The sequence below is a fragment of the Panicum virgatum genome, chromosome 9K (genome assembly GCF_016808335.1).
Source record: "Panicum virgatum strain AP13 chromosome 9K, P.virgatum_v5, whole genome shotgun sequence".
NCBI lineage: Eukaryota > Viridiplantae > Streptophyta > Magnoliopsida > Poales > Poaceae > Panicum > Panicum virgatum.
The window spans coordinates 10,086,034-10,103,651 of record NC_053144.1 but is presented as its reverse complement, the minus strand read 5'-3'; the positions used below and the strand labels follow the sequence as shown (position 1 = coordinate 10,103,651).

Here is a 17,618-nt window from a genome sequence, read left to right as displayed (position 1 = left end):
TTTGTTTTTTTCTTTGGGCGGCTGACCAGACCAAGACCGCGGAACCGAAGCGCGGTGGAAAGGAAAACTGGTGGGTGCAAAGGAGAAAAAGGAAGTTTCGAGGTGATTGTAAAACAAAACAAGTGGAGAAATGGAGGGAAGCAAAGCATGTTACGCCGAACCATCCTCATCGATGCCGGATGTGTAAAGAAAGAAAATGGTGGGGATCCACGTGAAGCGAGTTAAAAAGAAGTATCGTCGTACGTATGGAATCGTTCGTCGTTCTAAGCCTTTCTCTGTCACAATGTGTATTCTGTTACGCTTGTGTGGATGCCATTGCGTTCCATGTTGCATTATGGACAGATGCTTTGCTTTGAGCCTTTGACAACCTCACGGCTCACGCCATCATATGGATTATGGAACTTGAAATTCGATCTGTGATTTATAGGGGGAAAAAAAGAACGCACGGTTAGAAATCTAGACAGCGGAAGGTTAAGTGCAGCAACAAACAAAAGGAAGCATCAGGTTTTGTCTATAAGCCATTGCTTCAAGGCCATGAAATTCACAAAATGGTAAACAAAGGATAGCCTTCCGGAGAAAAATAGAAAATCATTATGCTAAAAACAATAGCACGTACGAGTACTATTATTCCATGAGCATTGTTAAATTTCCCTGGAGCTATCACTACTTGCTTTTGTTATTAGAGCCCTTGACTATTCACTACCAGCTACTGCCATGATGCCTTATTCTCCAGCTTTGATAAGTAGCAAGTGTGTCTTTCAAAAAAAAAAAAGTAGCAAGTGACGTGGCACGCCACGAGGCCCTTCCGAGTTAGGCAGGCCCATTGGGCCAACTTCGGGCCCACTAAAACCCTAAATGAGGCGCCGACCAGCGGACCGCGGCGCTTCGTAGGCCGAGTGTTTTTTCCTTTTCAGGTGGCGGCGGCGGCGGCGGCATAGCACGAGCCGCGAGGGAGGGGCGACCAAGCAAGCGACGGCCATGGCGTCGTGGCAGTGGCAGGCTCGTGATTTCCTCTTCTGCGGCGTGTGCGGCACCCTCCTCACCTTCGACTCCGTCCGCTCAGCGTCGTGCCCTCTCTGCGGCTTCAAGCGCAAGGCCAAAGGTCTCCTTCCTCCGCCGCCGCCTCCTCCTCCACTGGCGCTTCGCTGGTATACACGACTGATCCGTAATAACGTGGAATGACTTCCCCCTTTTTGCAGAGATTGAAGGGAAGGAAACACGGTACATCGTCACCGCCGAGGTAAAACTCACGGCTGTCCTGATGCTTTTCTCATCGCCTTGTATTTTCAATCTAGAACTGAAACGCATAGTCCTAGAAGAATTCTAATGTGCGACCTCTGTGACCGAGAGAAGTATTTTCAAGCATATGATGATCATCTGATGGAAAAAAATCGAGTCGGGTTAAATTCAGTGAATTATTTGTAGGATGCTTGCATGCCTGACTAATTTTTCTTTTTATAAAGCTCTCTCCGCTCCTGTTCATTTTATCAAAATTTCGCCTTATCAGGCTATGCCAAGTTGCCAACCAAGCTGCCAAGCCAGTGTCTTTAGAGTGATTTTCCTTCGATTTTTTAGAGAATACTAGATGTACAATGCACAGCGTAGCAGCATAGGTCATGCTTCCAACATTATGGAAAATTGCCTTGGGTAGTGAGTTATAGTGTAAATTTAGCACAAAATCTCGTGTAGCAATTGAACTGCACTGATGATTTCTAGCTTTGCGTGTATATGCTATGCTGACCAAGGATGATATAAGGATTTCTTATCAGAATCAGACTAAGCTTTCAGTTTGCCGTAACTAAAAGGAAATTTCAGATTTCTAGACTTCATACTCTGTTATTTTGTCCAAGCAGCATGGCATTAAGTGTTTTCGCATGTTGAACATGGCTGGCATTAACCCTCAATATGCCTTTGGTCTTTAACTACATGTTATTTGCAGGATATTCGAAGGGAGCTAAAGATCGATCCGTTCGAGGAGGTGTTGGTACAAAGACCTGTGGTAAGTACACTGTCGAAAATATGGTCTAAGTCAAATAAGTTCTTATTATTCTGTGCTCTTCACAAATTTGATTTCTGCATTAGATAACAAAATCCTGTCCGGAGTGCAACCATTCAAAAGCTGAATACTACTCTAGACAGGTTAGCAACTGATCCTTCAGCACTGGATGGCAAATTCTTTACTTGTTTTCCGTTTGCAATTCTGTCTCTTGACACCTGAAATTGCAGATGCGTTCAGCAGACGAGGGAGAGACGACATTCTACGAGTGCACTGAGTGCCGGCACAAATTCACGGATTAAAATAGTTGCAGTATGTTTGCCCAAGTGTATTACATGGATGTGCACACTCATGCTTTGTGCCAAACTCCTTTTTGACGGAACCTCTGTACTGAAGATTAGATTATTACTCGTGTATTTTTTTATTATCAATGTGCACGTACCGTATTAAGTGCTACTACTTTCCTTCTACTTCCTAAACAACAATTGATCTTGAGATGAAGTACAAATCGGCAATGGCTTATTTTAGTTTTAATGTGTTACGGAAAATTACAAACCTAATCGGGGGTGCTGCAATGTTCAGTTTTCTGTCAAAAGATTCTAGGACTCTAGGTTGCAATTTTATAAACACCAACATCTTTTGCATGCAAAATTGTTTGATAATCATTATGGTAACAGTTAACTCTACTAAAGCAGTCATTATGATAAATCTCTATTCTGCTAATCTACTTTCAGCTTATTCCGACTTATTATTCTCACATAATACTATTACATAAGTCAAAATCAGACCAGCCCAATATAGGAAGTCAGGGATCAGATACATGACTTGACTGCCAGCGGTCAAGTCAATGATCAGTATATATTCTTGGGCAATTTCCTATATTCTTCTATGATGTCCCTGGTCTGTAAACAGAAACATGTGCAGTTATTCAAGTTAATACTATCACCAAGGAAATAGCAACTGACATCTTTTTTCGACCGGTTCCATGGCCACCAAAATGTTGTGAACAGTTCTTGCCGCAGAGAAATCCTGCTGGCTGCCAGCTTAACGAGCCATTATCGATTATATGCCAGAATGGCAAATTTCTTAAACCCACCTCCATCTTGAGGGGTTGAATTCTGAATACAGTAACCTTGACCAATCTTGGCAAACCCAAGGCTGATAATGGGGCGGGGAAAAAAAACAAAAAACAGCGCTCCTAGGTCTCATGCCAAATTTGGTCAAGGATGATTCACTGACGATGGCATGGCAATTGTCATGAAAACAAGGTAACAGCAAAACTGTACTCGTCTCCGCGAGATGTAGGAACAGCCTCAATAAGAACAGACCATGCCTCACACTTTGATCTGCAAAAATGACACTAACAGCTAAGATAAAACAACATTTCAAGAGGAGAAAATTAAGTGCAAATAGAGAGGTGATATACTTACATGTACAAGACCTACGTCACGCGAGCACCTTGTAAACTGTTGGATTACTCCAAATGAGTCGATCCAGATTTAGATTGATTGCTATGTTTCCGATCTCGGCGGAGGATCGTCCTTCAATCCCTTGGTGAGCATGTCATAATTGATGGAAGCAAGTTGTGACAGATTCTGCAGTGGGAAATGATGTTAGAAGAATGTCGTGGTACAATCTTCTAGGCAATCTGTCAATGGATAGTGCCTTAAAAGTTCAGTATCCGGCTCATGGGTACAGTGATACTACGATCACAGCAACACCGCAAGAAGTGATATAAGCGATACTACAGTCACAGTAATACCACAAAAAGTGATATTTACTACTCGTTCAAATATGGACTTTGCCTATTGCTGAGATGCAAGACAAATAGAAGAGTTAAAATTGAGAGGGTAATAAATGAAAGGAACAAAGCCTAGTGAAACGATAGGAGGTTGCCATGCTTCACTCACTTTCTTTTTTTTTTCCTCGAATGCGCAGGAGAACTGCACATCATTATATTAAGAAGAAGAAATGCTTCACTCACTATCAAGACATCATAGGAAATAGTTGCATAGTGGATGTAGTCTTACCTTGAATGAGAAGTTGCTGAAAGAATAATTGACATTTGCACTAGATTCAAAATCATTGAGGCCACCACTGTCCTCCCCCTATTGCACAATATATGAAACAGTTAGCAAAGCAACTTAAGAACGTAAAGCTAGATCAGCTATTCAAAATACAGTGTTCTTTTGACTTCTCTTTTTCTCTACTTCCTACATTGCTTAAAATGTTAAGGTTTTTATTTGTTTCTCGGCAACTAAATAAGAAAAATACTCATACCATGTCATCTTGGCGGTTGCTCACACAACTACTGCTTCCACTAAGGCTTCCATTATCACTGGAATCCTCAAACTCGTATGCTTCATATATGTTTTCATCTGATGGATTCCAAGAATAGCGACTAGTGAAGTAGCTAGTATCAAATGCACTATCTGAGGAGGGAACAAAGGCAGCCTGCAAATGATTTTCTGTTATTCCTGGTATACATAAACAAGATGCGCTACAAGTTTGAAGAGTCCTTTCTCACCTTCTGCCTAGCAAGGGTATCCCAGCTAATGTCTTTGAAAAAGGGATGTCTTTTAACCTAAAAGAAACAAGATTCCCAACATCATGTTCATATCATAGCCTTTTTTAACAAATTTACCAAGAAAGGTGCTCTGTAGCATCTCTAAAGTACCTCTGAGGCACCATTTGCCCCTAGTCGTTGATGAGGATCTTCTGTCAATAATCTGGACAAAATTTTTGTAAGATCTTCAGAATAACTTTACTTCAATCGTATCAGAAACTAACTTGCTGAAATAATTAGAAATTGAGCATGAACTACATGAGTAGCGTTGCAATTGAAATTTGTAGTGTTGCATATGACTGTCACATACAAGATCCCAACATACATACTTGCAAAAAGTCCTACCTCTGAGGAAGCAACCTAGAGTAACTTAAAACAACAGAATACAACTGAAAGGGTACAGAATATAGGTTGGTATGCCGCCATTATCCTATAAATACAAACTGAAAATGACAAGCTATCTAGATTCTCACGGGCAACTGCCCCAAGAGTAAGATTACAAAAGTGCCCTCTAGTTAACAGTTTGATGCTCCCATTCTTAGAATCTAAAAGATAACATTATCCGAAACAATTATGATGATTTAATAATTAAAATATGGTACAACATATTAAGTTCTCTTTGAAGCATAGTTCAAAAATGATGGATGGAATGCATCGGTAGTCATGCATGGTATTTGAAGACTGTATCAGAACAATAGGTCGAAAAGAATGCTGCAAAGGAAAAGAAAAATGCAGCACAAGCATGCAAAATTATGATGTGGTTGTTAGAGTATAATAGTCAAGGGTAGTTTAGTCTTTTCCTATTGTCTAGGGTTTGGGTGCTCATGTACTATATATATACCCTATTAGGGGCTATCCAATACATCCATCTGTTTAGCCTCTATCTCATTTGTAACATGGTATCAGAGCTCCAGGTTTCTTGAGATCCATCCGCCACCCTTCATCTTCGTCGCTGCGCTGCCCCTGGGAGCTTCGTCTTGCTCCTAGGGGCGGCATCCTCCAGCCCCAAACCCATTCTTTCTTAGTTATTGAGTCACAGCAGCAGCAGAGAGCAGCTTAACCAATTTTTTTTCCGTCGTCCTTCCCCGCCGTCGTCGATCCGCTCGCGGGAGGGGAGCAGCAGCCCCTGCCCGTCATGGATCCGTCGCTGCCATCCTCCGTCCGCCGCCCGTTGCGGCGGATCCGTCTGCGCCCATCCATGCCGTCCCTGTTCGTGCCGTCGTCCTCCGCCGCCGTCACCGGTGGATCCGCTCTTCCCGGCCGCTCGTCGCGCGGCCGCCGTCCCTGCTCGTCCGCTCTGTCCGCGAGAGGGGGACCTGCACGTCGCAGCTAGTCTTCCTCTCCTCGTTGCGGCTCGTCCCGGCGTGGATCCGCGGCCGTCGTGGCCTCGCGCCGCTGCCGGCCGGCCGCCCGTCGCGAATCAGCTCGTTGCGGCCATCTCCTGCCGCCCGTGGCAGCAGCACGTCCTCTGCTGCGTCCGCCCGTCGCGGCTGCCCGCCCGTCTCTTGCGTGCTGCATCTTCCTGCTGGCTGTCTCTTGTGTGCTGCTGCTGCCCGCCTGGGTCTTCTTCCTTGCCTCCCGTTGGGGCTTTTGCAGTGCGGACATGGGGTGTTTGTGCGGCTCTGTGCTGCACGTCTCTGTTTTGCATCATCTTGTATTCTTGTGTTGGCCAATTGCTTCTAGTTCATCTCCATATTTTGTCCTGCTGCTGCCATATCGCTGCTGCTTGCTGCTGCCTGCTAGTATCTGCTATATTAGAGTCTTTTGTCTCATGTCCAGCTAGCATCTCCGTCATCCCAATTCCAGTGTGTCCACCAATGCTAGTGTCTATCCAAGTCCAATTGCATACATCCAGTTCGTCAATGCCGTGTGTGTCCACCATTTCCTTGTCAAATCAGCCCATATTTTGTTTTTATTTTGGTTAGCTAAGTCCCGTCGATTTAGCTAATCACATCATCGTCGTTGATGCGACATTTGTCCTCTTGGTCCCTTTCGGAGCCGTTTTGCTCCACATCATGACCAATGGCTGTTTATTTGTCGTCATCACCTTGTCATCCTGCTTGCCGTCTTGCAGCAGTGATCTTTCACTCTCCTCTCCATTTGGCTGGTTTGACACATCTCAATGTTACTGTCAAGTTCAAAGTCTCCAAAGCACGACTCATCTTTGAGGAGTTGACGTACTGGTTTGTGAAGACTCGGGCTATTCGCTGAAGTACGGTTGTGAAGGCAATACCCTCTTTTGGAGGAGATCATCTACATCGACATGTTCAAGAGTTGCACGCTTCGATGACATCTTTGATTTTGGACTTTGGATGTATCTTTTTCTTTTTGTTGAGTCTAGTGCTTAGTATCAACTCTCCAAATGCAACGTCATTGCATTCACGTTGCATTTGAGAGGGGGTGTTAGAGTATAACAGTCAAGGGTAGTTTAGTCTTTTCCTATTGTCTAGGGTTTGGGTGTTCATGTACTATATATATACCCCATTAGGGGCTATCCAATACATCCATCTGTTTAGCCTCTATCTCATTCGTAACAGTGGTTAGCCCTAAATTGTGCGCGCCATAAGATCCTTTCAACCAAAGCACAATTACCTACGACATAGTAGACATTTTAACAGGAGGTATAACATGGAATCCTATAGCAAGCAATTGAGTGCTAAAAATGGTTTGAAATATTTCTTACTTGTCAATTAAATCTTGTGTCTCCACACTCATCTCTTCTGGGACATGTGGCCAAGGTATTTTGCGATTCAGAATATTGTCAAAGATTGTCTACAGCACAAGTATAATAATAAGTTTTTCCGGATCATTGATCTATAGAGAAAAATCTAATAGTATATTGGTAAATATTTGCTCAGCACACGTTAATAAAGGATATTTATTTCCAGAAAATATCTAATAAGCCCTGGCTGGCTGCAACTGTGTTAAACTGATAATTTGATGTTATGACAATATAAAAATTTACCGGAAGACTAATAATCTAGCTGCAAAAGAATCATTCACTTAATGTACAATACCTGGGGGTGTTCTGCGTTGAATGGAGGTATACCAACAATGAGCTCAAAAAGAATGACACCAACAGACCACCAATCTGCACTGCAACCTAGGAGGATATACAGAATGATAAAATAGTCAGTAAAAAGTGAAAAGGTGCACTGAGCCTAAACAATGAATTTGTTCAGCATTTACCATGTCCTGTCCCCAAAAGGATTTCTGGTGCTAAATAATCAGGAGTTCCAACGGCAGAACGATTTTGTCTCCGAGCTCGGTGATCCATTTGCTCGAGTTCACTCATCTGAGGCTCATCATCTCCATACAGTGAAGACCCACTAACAGCAGGACCAGACAGATCATCTGTGCTGTTGATCAAACCAACCTTGGACAACCCAAAATCTGTCAACTGAAGAAATGAACATTAATAAGCAGCATAAATAGAAAATGCAAGAGTACAAGTAACCATGTCAGATTAAAACAATGATTTTGCACGTCCGCAGAAATATAAAAGGAAAAGGGTATTGAATTAGTGACATGAAAATTGAACAGTAAATAACACGAGATATTTGACCTTTTGTAAAAACTACAACTAAGTGCCATTTTTCTTCAAGAAAAAATAACCTCCATGATTTGAGCATAGGCCTTCTATCAGTATTTAAAGTCCAAAAGAAAAATATGGAGGCATCACAAACTTTCTAATCATCCATCATGATCTCCAAAAAAGACTGGTCTCAATAGTCACATGCATTTGCTGGCTATTCTCTCCCAGGGCACATGGTGCACGTGCACCAGGGCCAAACAAAAACTTACTTGTGGCTGACTCAATTTACCATATAAATTGTACTAGTTTTCTTCTATACAATATTGTCTACCAGGGTTATTTCTAACCTGGCTTCGCTCCTGTTCTTTCCTTTTAGAAATCTAGTACATGCTGTTCTAAAACTGCTATGAACCATTACAATTGCGCATTTTGATTGCATGAACAAAATATACCAAATTGCTGATACATCAAACATCTTCAACCAGTCAGATGACACGAGTTAGAGCTTGCCATCGAAAAGCATGAGGAATTAACTTTAGTTTGTCCATATCTAACATGAAACATAAAAATATATAACGAGATAAGGTTTAATGACCATGTGCATGCCTCCGCATACCTTAATATGTCCATCATGGGCTATCAACAGGTTGTCAGGTTTTAGATCCCTATGAACTATGTGCATAGAGTGCAAATATTCCAAAGCTAGTACCTGCAGGATAAATTGATTATGAGACAGAGGGAATGAAAAGGATAAAAAACTATTAGATACTATAAACTTACAACTTCTGCAAGATATACACGAGCAACATCTTCATCCAGGCATCCCAGATTCCTCAGTAATGAGTAAAGGTCCCCTCCATTTAGGTACTCCATGACCAGATACAAATTCTCCCGGGAGGTAAATGAATAGAAAAACCGTACCTTTCAAAAGCACGACAACTTTATAATCAAATTATAACATTCCAAAACAGGGTCAGATTTGTAGGTTCACTTACTACAAAAGGATTCCTGACTGTAATCAAGATATCACGTTCAGCCAATATACTCTCGACAGCATTTTTCCGAATCATATCTGCCTTTCTAAGAACCTGCTTAAAGGAAGATATCTTGTTAAATAAGCGAATAAAATAGCAATGTATGCCCTGAAATGAAAGGAAGCAAGGTGCCCTGAAGTATGTAGGAGACACAATTTCTATTATAATTATACACAAAAGTAAGCTGAGAAATGTTAGTGAAATTGGTGCCATGGTATCGCTTGCTGCTATAAATCCACCTATGTTCAGCAGAGCCAGATCCCTCCTATGTTGTTTGGACATAGCTGATTGTTAGTTGTGACAGGCTCGGCAGGCCAGCATAAAAAATCCAGCCATTCTGATGGAATGGAACCCAGAAGAAAATTGCTGTTGTTGTGTTGCTATTTGCTAGACATCTTAGACTACAATGCTTGCAAGAAGCAAGATGTTATATGTTCAACAAGATATACACCAGAAGTATCATCGTTAGCATTAAACTCACTTCAGCCTAAAAGTTATATTGCAAAAGTTAGCACAAGAGCAGCACAAACATGAGAGGATGTGGTCTGAATCTGTAATTGACATTATCAGGTACCAATCATGAGCTCTCTGACAATATGCAGTAGAGAAAAGAACATTGTAATCTGTTACGATGTCAAGACAAAGCGACGACCATGATACAGAAACTCAATTACAACTTGCAGCATAAGAATGCTAATGTTTAATTGGATAGTCAAATGATAATGTGTGAACATATTTGTATATGGTGCAAGGTGATCTCTAGGAATACTGCCGTGTTGCTATGTCAAGACAAATCAGTGATAGCCATTTGGCTTTAGTGTAACCTCAGGTGAACAGTTAAAGAATTGATGGTGCAGGCACCAGCCAGACTCACATTGTGGACCTAAAGGTGACACTAGGACATCAAACTAATTAGACAGGAATCACAGCACTAAGAAATATGTGCACAGGACTTGAAAACAAAGTGATTGGACAAACCTACTGTTACGAAGCAATAAAGAAAAGTTTCGACTTTTGTGCCTGAACCACTTGCACAACTTCGAAGATATGAACCACAATACCAGTGCCTAATGAAAGGGGTGCATGATTGCATGGAAGAAGAAAAAAAAGATCAGCCAATAATTACCTTTATAGCAAAGAGGTCTCCGGTAGTTCTTTTCTTGGCCAAAAAAACACGTCCAAATGCTCCACGACTGATAGGTTTTATGATTTCAAAGTCATCAATTGAAGTGCGATCCTTGACTGGATGGACAGGACTTGCGCGCAAGCTACGAACAACGTCATCTTCTTCATCCATTATAGTGCTTGCTGAATCAACCTTGTCCATATCAACCGAATCACATAGTTGCAGGTATTTCTCCCTAAAGGATTATACAAGAAAGTAACATCGCCGTTGATAAGTTTCGAAAAACAAAGTGACCCGCAAGAATAACTTTTATTATCTGGTCAGGATATTAATTAAAATAGAAGTCCAAATAAGAGTCTCACCGGTGTAGTTTTTCTATTCGTGTTCCAAATGTTTGCACTGTAAGGGCCTCATGCTTCCTGCGGTTGACAATTTCTTGAAGATCTTCGATGCAGGTAACCATTTGGGACAATGCACTTTCTTCATCCAGAGGAGTATTCGCGATGCATCGTGCAATATCAGCAAGTTCAACAATCTGCATAAATTGAAGGAAGTTATTATAGCAACTCTTACAATTATCAAATGTCTAGAGTTCAAGATGGAGTCGGATATCCAGAATATAATGTTAATAACTGAATTCATTTTCCTTACAGCCAAACAAGGAATAATATGAACATAGGAATAAGAACCTTTTCGACTAGTACTGAGATCTACAGTTTACTCTTAAGCTAGCAAGGCCTGTGAAATTACACTTCTTAGATAAACCATCATTTCTGCATGACTTATGTGTCGGAATCATGTATCCCTTGTGTTGCCGACTTCCCATCTAAATCTCACAAACTCTAGCATTACCACACATCACAGCAGTTTTACATCTGTTCTTTCGGTGTGCACACCCACCAGTGCAGAGGACAACTCAGACTATCAAGCTATCACCGATTGACCATGTCACAAACTTCCTTCAAATAATCCTCGGCACCCTAAGTCAGTAAATTTCTGAAACTTCCAAGGTATAGTTTCACTGCTTCTGCATTCTAGCGAAAGTTTATCACTCACACCACTTTATAATACACTAGCATTTCCATCAACTCTTAACAACTCACAACCATGGTTAAGAAAGACTAAAAAAACTAACAAACTGACGCCTAACAACTAAGCCGTGGACACCTAATAAATCCAACTTTCACTCCTAATAAACAGCTAGCATTTTCATAGACTCTAACAGCTCACAACCATGGATAAGAAAGACTCAACAAACTAACAAACTGATGCCTAACAACTCAAGCCGTGGACGCCTGCTGCTGCTGCTTCCAGCATGTGTAGGACTTGTCAACGAAAGCGTCCACAACATATTTCAAGCTTAATGGCAGGGCCTAATTCCAATGGCTTCGTCAATCCTAGATTCCTAGCGAAAATATACCACAAGGAAATTTCTAGGACTTCCACAGTTCCACTCGATGCCACACTGACATGTGGGTAATTGGGGAATGGAATTGTTTACGGAGTCCCATTGAACAGAGTGGTATGTCCTTAATATTTCATAGACTATCAACAAGTTACAAAGATCAAATTTCAAGAGGTACACACAAGGTATGCGAACAGAGTTGCATAATGCGGTTTTGCTACAGCCCTACATCCCTAACAAATGTGAAATGTCACTAGGATTAGAATCTGATCATGGTGACAAGGGGAGGATTAAGTGAGATATCAGAAGATAGTTGTGTTTCTCTAATTCTCACACCTTTAATTAAGAAGCCTGCATATTAGGACAATTGTACTTAAACAAAAAGCAGCACACATGATATATGGCATATTGATAAAATGTACCAGCATTTCATAAAGTGTGGATAGCATGCAGTCATCTAATCAAATATAATAGATTTCAATACAATAAACCTATTGATTGTTTTCAAATTGCATGAAGCACCTGCTGATACATGTTCACTTACCAAGTGACATGCATCAGTTGTATGGAAAAAAGCCAACTGCCAGCAACAACAGACAAATAAAACAATCTAATCTATTGGTTTTTGTTGTGATCGATAGCTTGCACATTATGCCAGTACAAATAGTTGCATAAATGCTACTTCTCTATTCACACATCAAATGTCAAATTTGTAGCATAATGATCATCAGGTAGCAAAAGAGAAAAGAGATAAGCAAAATATAGAAACTGTATCTCTTACCTGCGGAAGATCATCACTCTCATTAATTGCATTTTTACCAGCTAAAAGCATGTCTATATGGTTTGATCTTGGAGTCGTTAATGGAGATCTAGGAGTCATACTTCCCGCTGATGATGTAGCCATCCCATGATCAGATTTTGGTCCAAAACGAGTCTTGCATGTCATTGAAGGAAGATTTTTAATGTCATCCAATGAAATAGTGTTATCAGCCTCTTGAAGATAGTCAAGCATATCGGCAGATCCTCTTCTAGACCAATCGGAGAGTTTTGGAGAGGGACCATCAGATTCTTCATTGATGCTTGAATTTGAAACTTTTGCAACATCTGGGCTGCCTGCAGCATTTGGAAGATCTTTCTGCGAATAAGATTCTACCAACTTTTCTAATGTTTCTGCAACTCTGATTAAACGTTCATCAACACTAACACCTTTTTGATCACACCTGTCCGCAACTGCACAGACCCTGGAATGATCTTCTACATAATGTGTTGGAACATATTCTTCACATATGCGACACATTATTGAACCCTCTTCAGAAATATTTGGCTGGTCAGACCAGTGTCCCCATGAAGTTTTATGTTGATGCTTGGAAGGAAGCTGTTGTGGTGGTATAGATTCGACTGGACTGCTTACTTCAACATGGCTACTAACTGTAGAGTGTGCATCTGTTTTCTTATTGGGTGATTCTGATTTAGTAGGGGTAGATTCTTTTGGGTCCTTTATAACAGGTGATGGAAAAGGTTTCCAGGAAGACATCCGTTCTTTGGTTGGAGAATCAGCCTCTTTCTTAATATCTGTATCAAGGGGGGGCAGAAGCTTAACAGGCTTTATCTCCTGGCTGCGCTTCCATTTCAAATTATGCTGCTCCTGACTGTATGATTTTCTTGCATCGCTTTTACTGGATCTGGATGTTGTGTCATGCACACCTGGTTGGGCTAAAATCCGCCTGTCTGCAGACTGTATAATCTTATCACGCTGATCAATAACAACTTCATCCTCAGCAAACCCACTCTCCTTGTGGAACTGGAGCAGCCTTGTACATCTTGTAAGGATAAAAAGCATCCGCGTGTACAGTTTTTTCAGCACGCCCATTGGGAGCTCCTGACGATGATCATCCAAATCTTGCACTATACCTTCACACTGAAGCCAAAATTCCCCAGGTGTCATGACACAGCAGCTTCGTGCAAGTATTAACAAATCCTCCAGGGTTTCTTTCCACTCAGGATGAGATTCTGCATACTTTTCCATTACACTAACCAAGTCTCCTGCAAATACTGCCAAATCTGAATTTACTTCTTCCTTTGCCTTCTCAAATCTCACCTGGATAGCTTTTATCACCTCCTGCACAGATAACAGGAGACTATTATTATTATTTAACAAATCTTGAAAAACTAGAACGTGTGGAGGGGGGGGGATCAAACACATATGTATCAACAACACAGACCGTGGGCTGGGATTACCTTTAGGTTGTAAATGCCCCGAGGTTTCAAAAAAGGAAAAGGGCGCACCCCTTTGGAATTCAGCTCATGTGAAAAACTTTTTATATCTGCGGGGACTCTCTTCCTCGGTGCACTTGTAGCCTGCATAATGGCTTTAAAGCGTGGAGACTCGGATTCCTTTGGCGTCTCACACGGATCATATGCACACTAAAAAGCAAGCAAAAGAGGCAACAATACATTAGCCATTGTTTACTTAATTGTAAGCCATAGAAAATTAAAAAATAAACAAATGGAAATATCACTACCGTAGCCTCTGGTATGTGAGTCGGTGTCCTCAGATCTCCTGAATGGTTCCGCAGTGCACTAGTTTTAGCTGTGTATGAGATAGATTAGATGGCCATGTATCAGAGAGACTAGAAAAAATAGAAGGCCTCCTAAAGAGGGAAAATTAACGGAGAAAAAGAATATGAACACAAACAAGATATCTCTGCTACAGAAGAAGCATTTGACTCCAATTTTTATCGATCAAATCTGCAGCTGTCAGATAGTGTAATCTGGGCAGCCCAATGGGGAAAAGCAAGACTTGTTGCTTGCAAGCCTAACATAAGCATAATGCAGTTTCATGTGGGATATGCAGAAATATATAAGCACAGGTCACATAATGATCAGCTAGTTGGGGTAGAAGGAGATGTATAGTTGTCGTAAAGCATTCTCACTCAACCACAAACTACCATCCAGTGTGCTGTGATTTCATTTTTCAAACAGTTCAATTTTTAAAAGCATAAACCGAAAATAGACTTCCATAGCTTCTATACAAGGTGCTTAAGTGTCAAGGAAGTTATAGCGTAAACAGTGTCTAGCATGAGCTAGAACATATCAATTATCAATCAAGCACAGATCCAACAAACTGTATAAATAGGAATAAACACTTAAACAGGGCTTATGAGTTCATTAGAAATGCCTTATGGTCAAGCACCAAAAAGAGCAAGCACCAGAGAACTCCACTTGTGAATAATAACTCTCTAGCTTGTGGATTTCACGTTAAACAGAGAAAAACTTTCTTCCTTGCACCAGTGTTTCAAGTTCCGTAAATGGATACCACTGAGCATGATGAATTGTGTAATCTCAACTTCTAACAGCTTAAGACCTCTCTGTCAAATGCTTGTCTCAAACAGTTGAGCATTAGAGGGATCGTCGAATAACTAGCGTTTGCTTGCCCATTTCCCTCTTCCCCTGCCTTGCTCAACATGGTAAAATTCTAACCCCTAGCTTCGACAGATCATTCACCAGCTTACAGGGCGTGCAGGATAACCCTAAACTAAACTGCCTTTTGAATGAAAAAAACAGGGACATAATTTTGCTAACCTTTTACAGCGCTCTTCCCTTCAGCTCCCAAGCTCGTCCCAGCTGCACTTCGCATCGGCAGCTCGGCCGTCTTCCCCTTTCCCCGGCAGCTACTACCACTGCTACTCGAATCCGCCCACGAGCTCACACCCTTTCTCCCGCCGACGCCGGCTGATGCAGCCGACGGCTCCGCTTGGCCCTGCCCGCGCGAGAGGTTGCTGCTCCCGAGCGCAGCGGCCATGCGCTGCCCCTCCTGCGGCAGCGGCCCGGATCTCGTCTTGATCCGGTTGAGCCCCAGCGAGGACGCCAGGATCGGCGACAGCGCGGCCGCCGACGCGCCTCCGCCGCCCGCATCCCTAAGCGGCGCCACGGACCCCTTCCTCCCATCACCTGCCGGGCTCGAAGAGGCCGACGAGGAGGCGCTCTTGGGGGCGGCGGCCGCGGAGCCGAAGAGCTTGTCGCGCTTCCTAGGAGTCTCCGATTTAGTCTTCTTCTTGTCGGATCTGGAGGAGGACGAGGACGCCGGCGACGCCACGGAGCCCGAGGCCGGCGCCGAGGTGGGCGTGCGCGGGCTGTTGCTGCCGTCTGGGCTGGACGAGGACTCCGAAGACTTATGCCGCGACGAGAAGAAGCGGCCCTTGAACACCATCGCGTCGGTCCGCCCCTCCCCGCCCCGCCCGCCGGGGAGGAGTTTCGTCGAACAGGTGGTGGAAGCGAAGCGAAGCGAAGCGAAGCGAGCGCCAGAGAGACGGACTGGTAGAGAGAGGGAGAGAGCGTGCGAGCGGGGACACCGCAAGGAAAATGCTGGGACCAGTGGGGTGGACTCCGTGTAGTGTTTCTTCCCCCCGCGTGACCGCAGGCGGCATGTGACGAGACTAATCACTAACGGCGTGAGATATGCAGTGAGTTGAGATGGTATAAAAAAAAATATATAGATACCCCTCTCAAAAATATATAGATAAGAATAAGTCGAGAGGTTGTATATAACCAAAAAAAATTGAACCCTCTAATAATAGGTACGCATATGGGGATGGAGTTAGCTGGGCAGAGATAGAAGTGTGAGTAGTGAGTGATAAAACGTAGTGACTGTAAATCAGAATGGACAAACTAAGCTGCAATGCAATGCAATGGACCAATGGTTAAACCCTTTTCCCAATGACCGAATGAATAAGTTGTTTTTGCATATATACGGTGCGAGTATTTTTGTTCATTGGCTTGATTGATAGACTGTGGTAATACAACAAACGAACAAGTAGAGCTGTAGGAGAGGATGCGAGGAGAACATATGGTGGGAAGCAAGTGGGATTTCGACAAGCCGAGCCGCGAAGCCAAACAACAGTCATATCCATACATATGTTGCTTGGATCACATTTATACCTACCCAAACGTGCAAAGTTTGTATAATGTAGAGGCGAACCGGTAGAGAGAGGAGAGCTTGCAAGCATGGATACACGGCGGAAAATGCTTGAGCCAGTGGGGTGAATTCTTAGCGCTTTTTCACCTTGACCAGCGTGATAGCAAACATACGGGGTGTCGGGGTCTAATAGCTAGGATGAGTCGATGAGATGCATGTACAACTTATTAGCGAAAATCTATGAGTAGGGGTGCAAATGGGTGATTCTTAGAGGCACTTCCAAACTCCCTAAGAGACACCCTTTGGCACCCCTGTCTATGAGTCAAAAGTAACAACATAGAGAAAATAGTGTGCAAGCAGAGTCAACATGTTTATAATGATGACAACCTGAGTTGCCGCAGTGCTCTTAGGCTGGTTGGTTCGTTCCTGGATCAAGCGGATCTCTTTGTTCTCTCTGTGTAAAAGTGTTTTTCTGCATCGTGGTATGTGACGGTGGAGCAAGACAATGGTAGAGACAGAGGAAAGAGTGCGAGCGTGACAATACAAAGGAAATGTATTGTGATTAGCGACTAATTAAGCTTTAGGATTGTTTCATGAGTAAGTCCCGCATCGCTACCCGCGATGCTCTACCCTAAGATCGAGTTAAAGACCTGCTTGTGCCTTCACCAGGGAGATTTCCTCACATCAGTTTGACAGTTGAGATGTATGTGGTGATGGTGATGGAGAATTGAACTAGCAGAGAAAGAGGATATCGTGCGAGTACCGACACTATATATGGAGAAAATTTAGCAACTAGCGAGTATATAGGCGGATCCGATGACTAACAACCTAGTAATTTGTGATCACTATACACGCAATCGGATTCAGCCTTTAGTCGGGTGGGTCGCCTTGGACAAGGCGAATATGTCGAGCTTTTCTTGCTATCTAGTTATTGCATCCTAAGACAATTCGGTGGAGGAAAGAGCATAGAGTGCAAAGGAACAACGGTGAAGAAAAGTAGTGACTAGCAACTGGGAGTGGATGAAACGGATACTAAACTGA

At 42.7% G+C, this 17,618-nt stretch overlaps 2 protein-coding genes across 2 annotated transcripts; one reads left to right on the top strand and one right to left on the bottom strand.

Moving 5' to 3' along the window:
* Positions 1-865: 865 nt before the first annotated feature.
* Positions 866-2,523, top strand: LOC120650009 (DNA-directed RNA polymerase I subunit RPA12-like). Its single transcript, XM_039926964.1, has 5 exons — positions 866-1,102; positions 1,200-1,240; positions 1,940-1,999; positions 2,083-2,139; positions 2,227-2,523. The coding sequence occupies exons 1-5, from the start codon at positions 979-981 to the stop codon at positions 2,296-2,298; spliced, it is 354 nt and encodes a 117-aa protein (XP_039782898.1). The 5' UTR covers positions 866-978; the 3' UTR covers positions 2,299-2,523.
* Positions 2,524-2,680: 157 nt separating this feature from the next.
* LOC120650007 (probable serine/threonine protein kinase IREH1) lies at positions 2,681-16,030 on the bottom strand. The gene is made up of 18 exons (XM_039926962.1): positions 15,245-16,030; positions 14,185-14,252; positions 13,901-14,086; positions 12,444-13,781; positions 10,620-10,792; positions 10,258-10,492; positions 9,093-9,185; positions 8,878-9,018; positions 8,714-8,806; positions 7,752-7,962; positions 7,580-7,665; positions 7,246-7,334; positions 4,674-4,725; positions 4,524-4,580; positions 4,277-4,450; positions 4,027-4,104; positions 3,427-3,591; positions 2,681-3,342 (listed from the first exon to the last, which is right to left on the bottom strand). Exons 1-17 carry the CDS (start codon positions 15,870-15,872, stop codon positions 3,508-3,510), a joined length of 3,786 nt encoding a protein of 1,261 aa, XP_039782896.1. The 5' UTR covers positions 15,873-16,030; the 3' UTR covers positions 2,681-3,342; positions 3,427-3,507.
* Between the last annotated feature and the right edge of the window lie 1,588 nt (positions 16,031-17,618).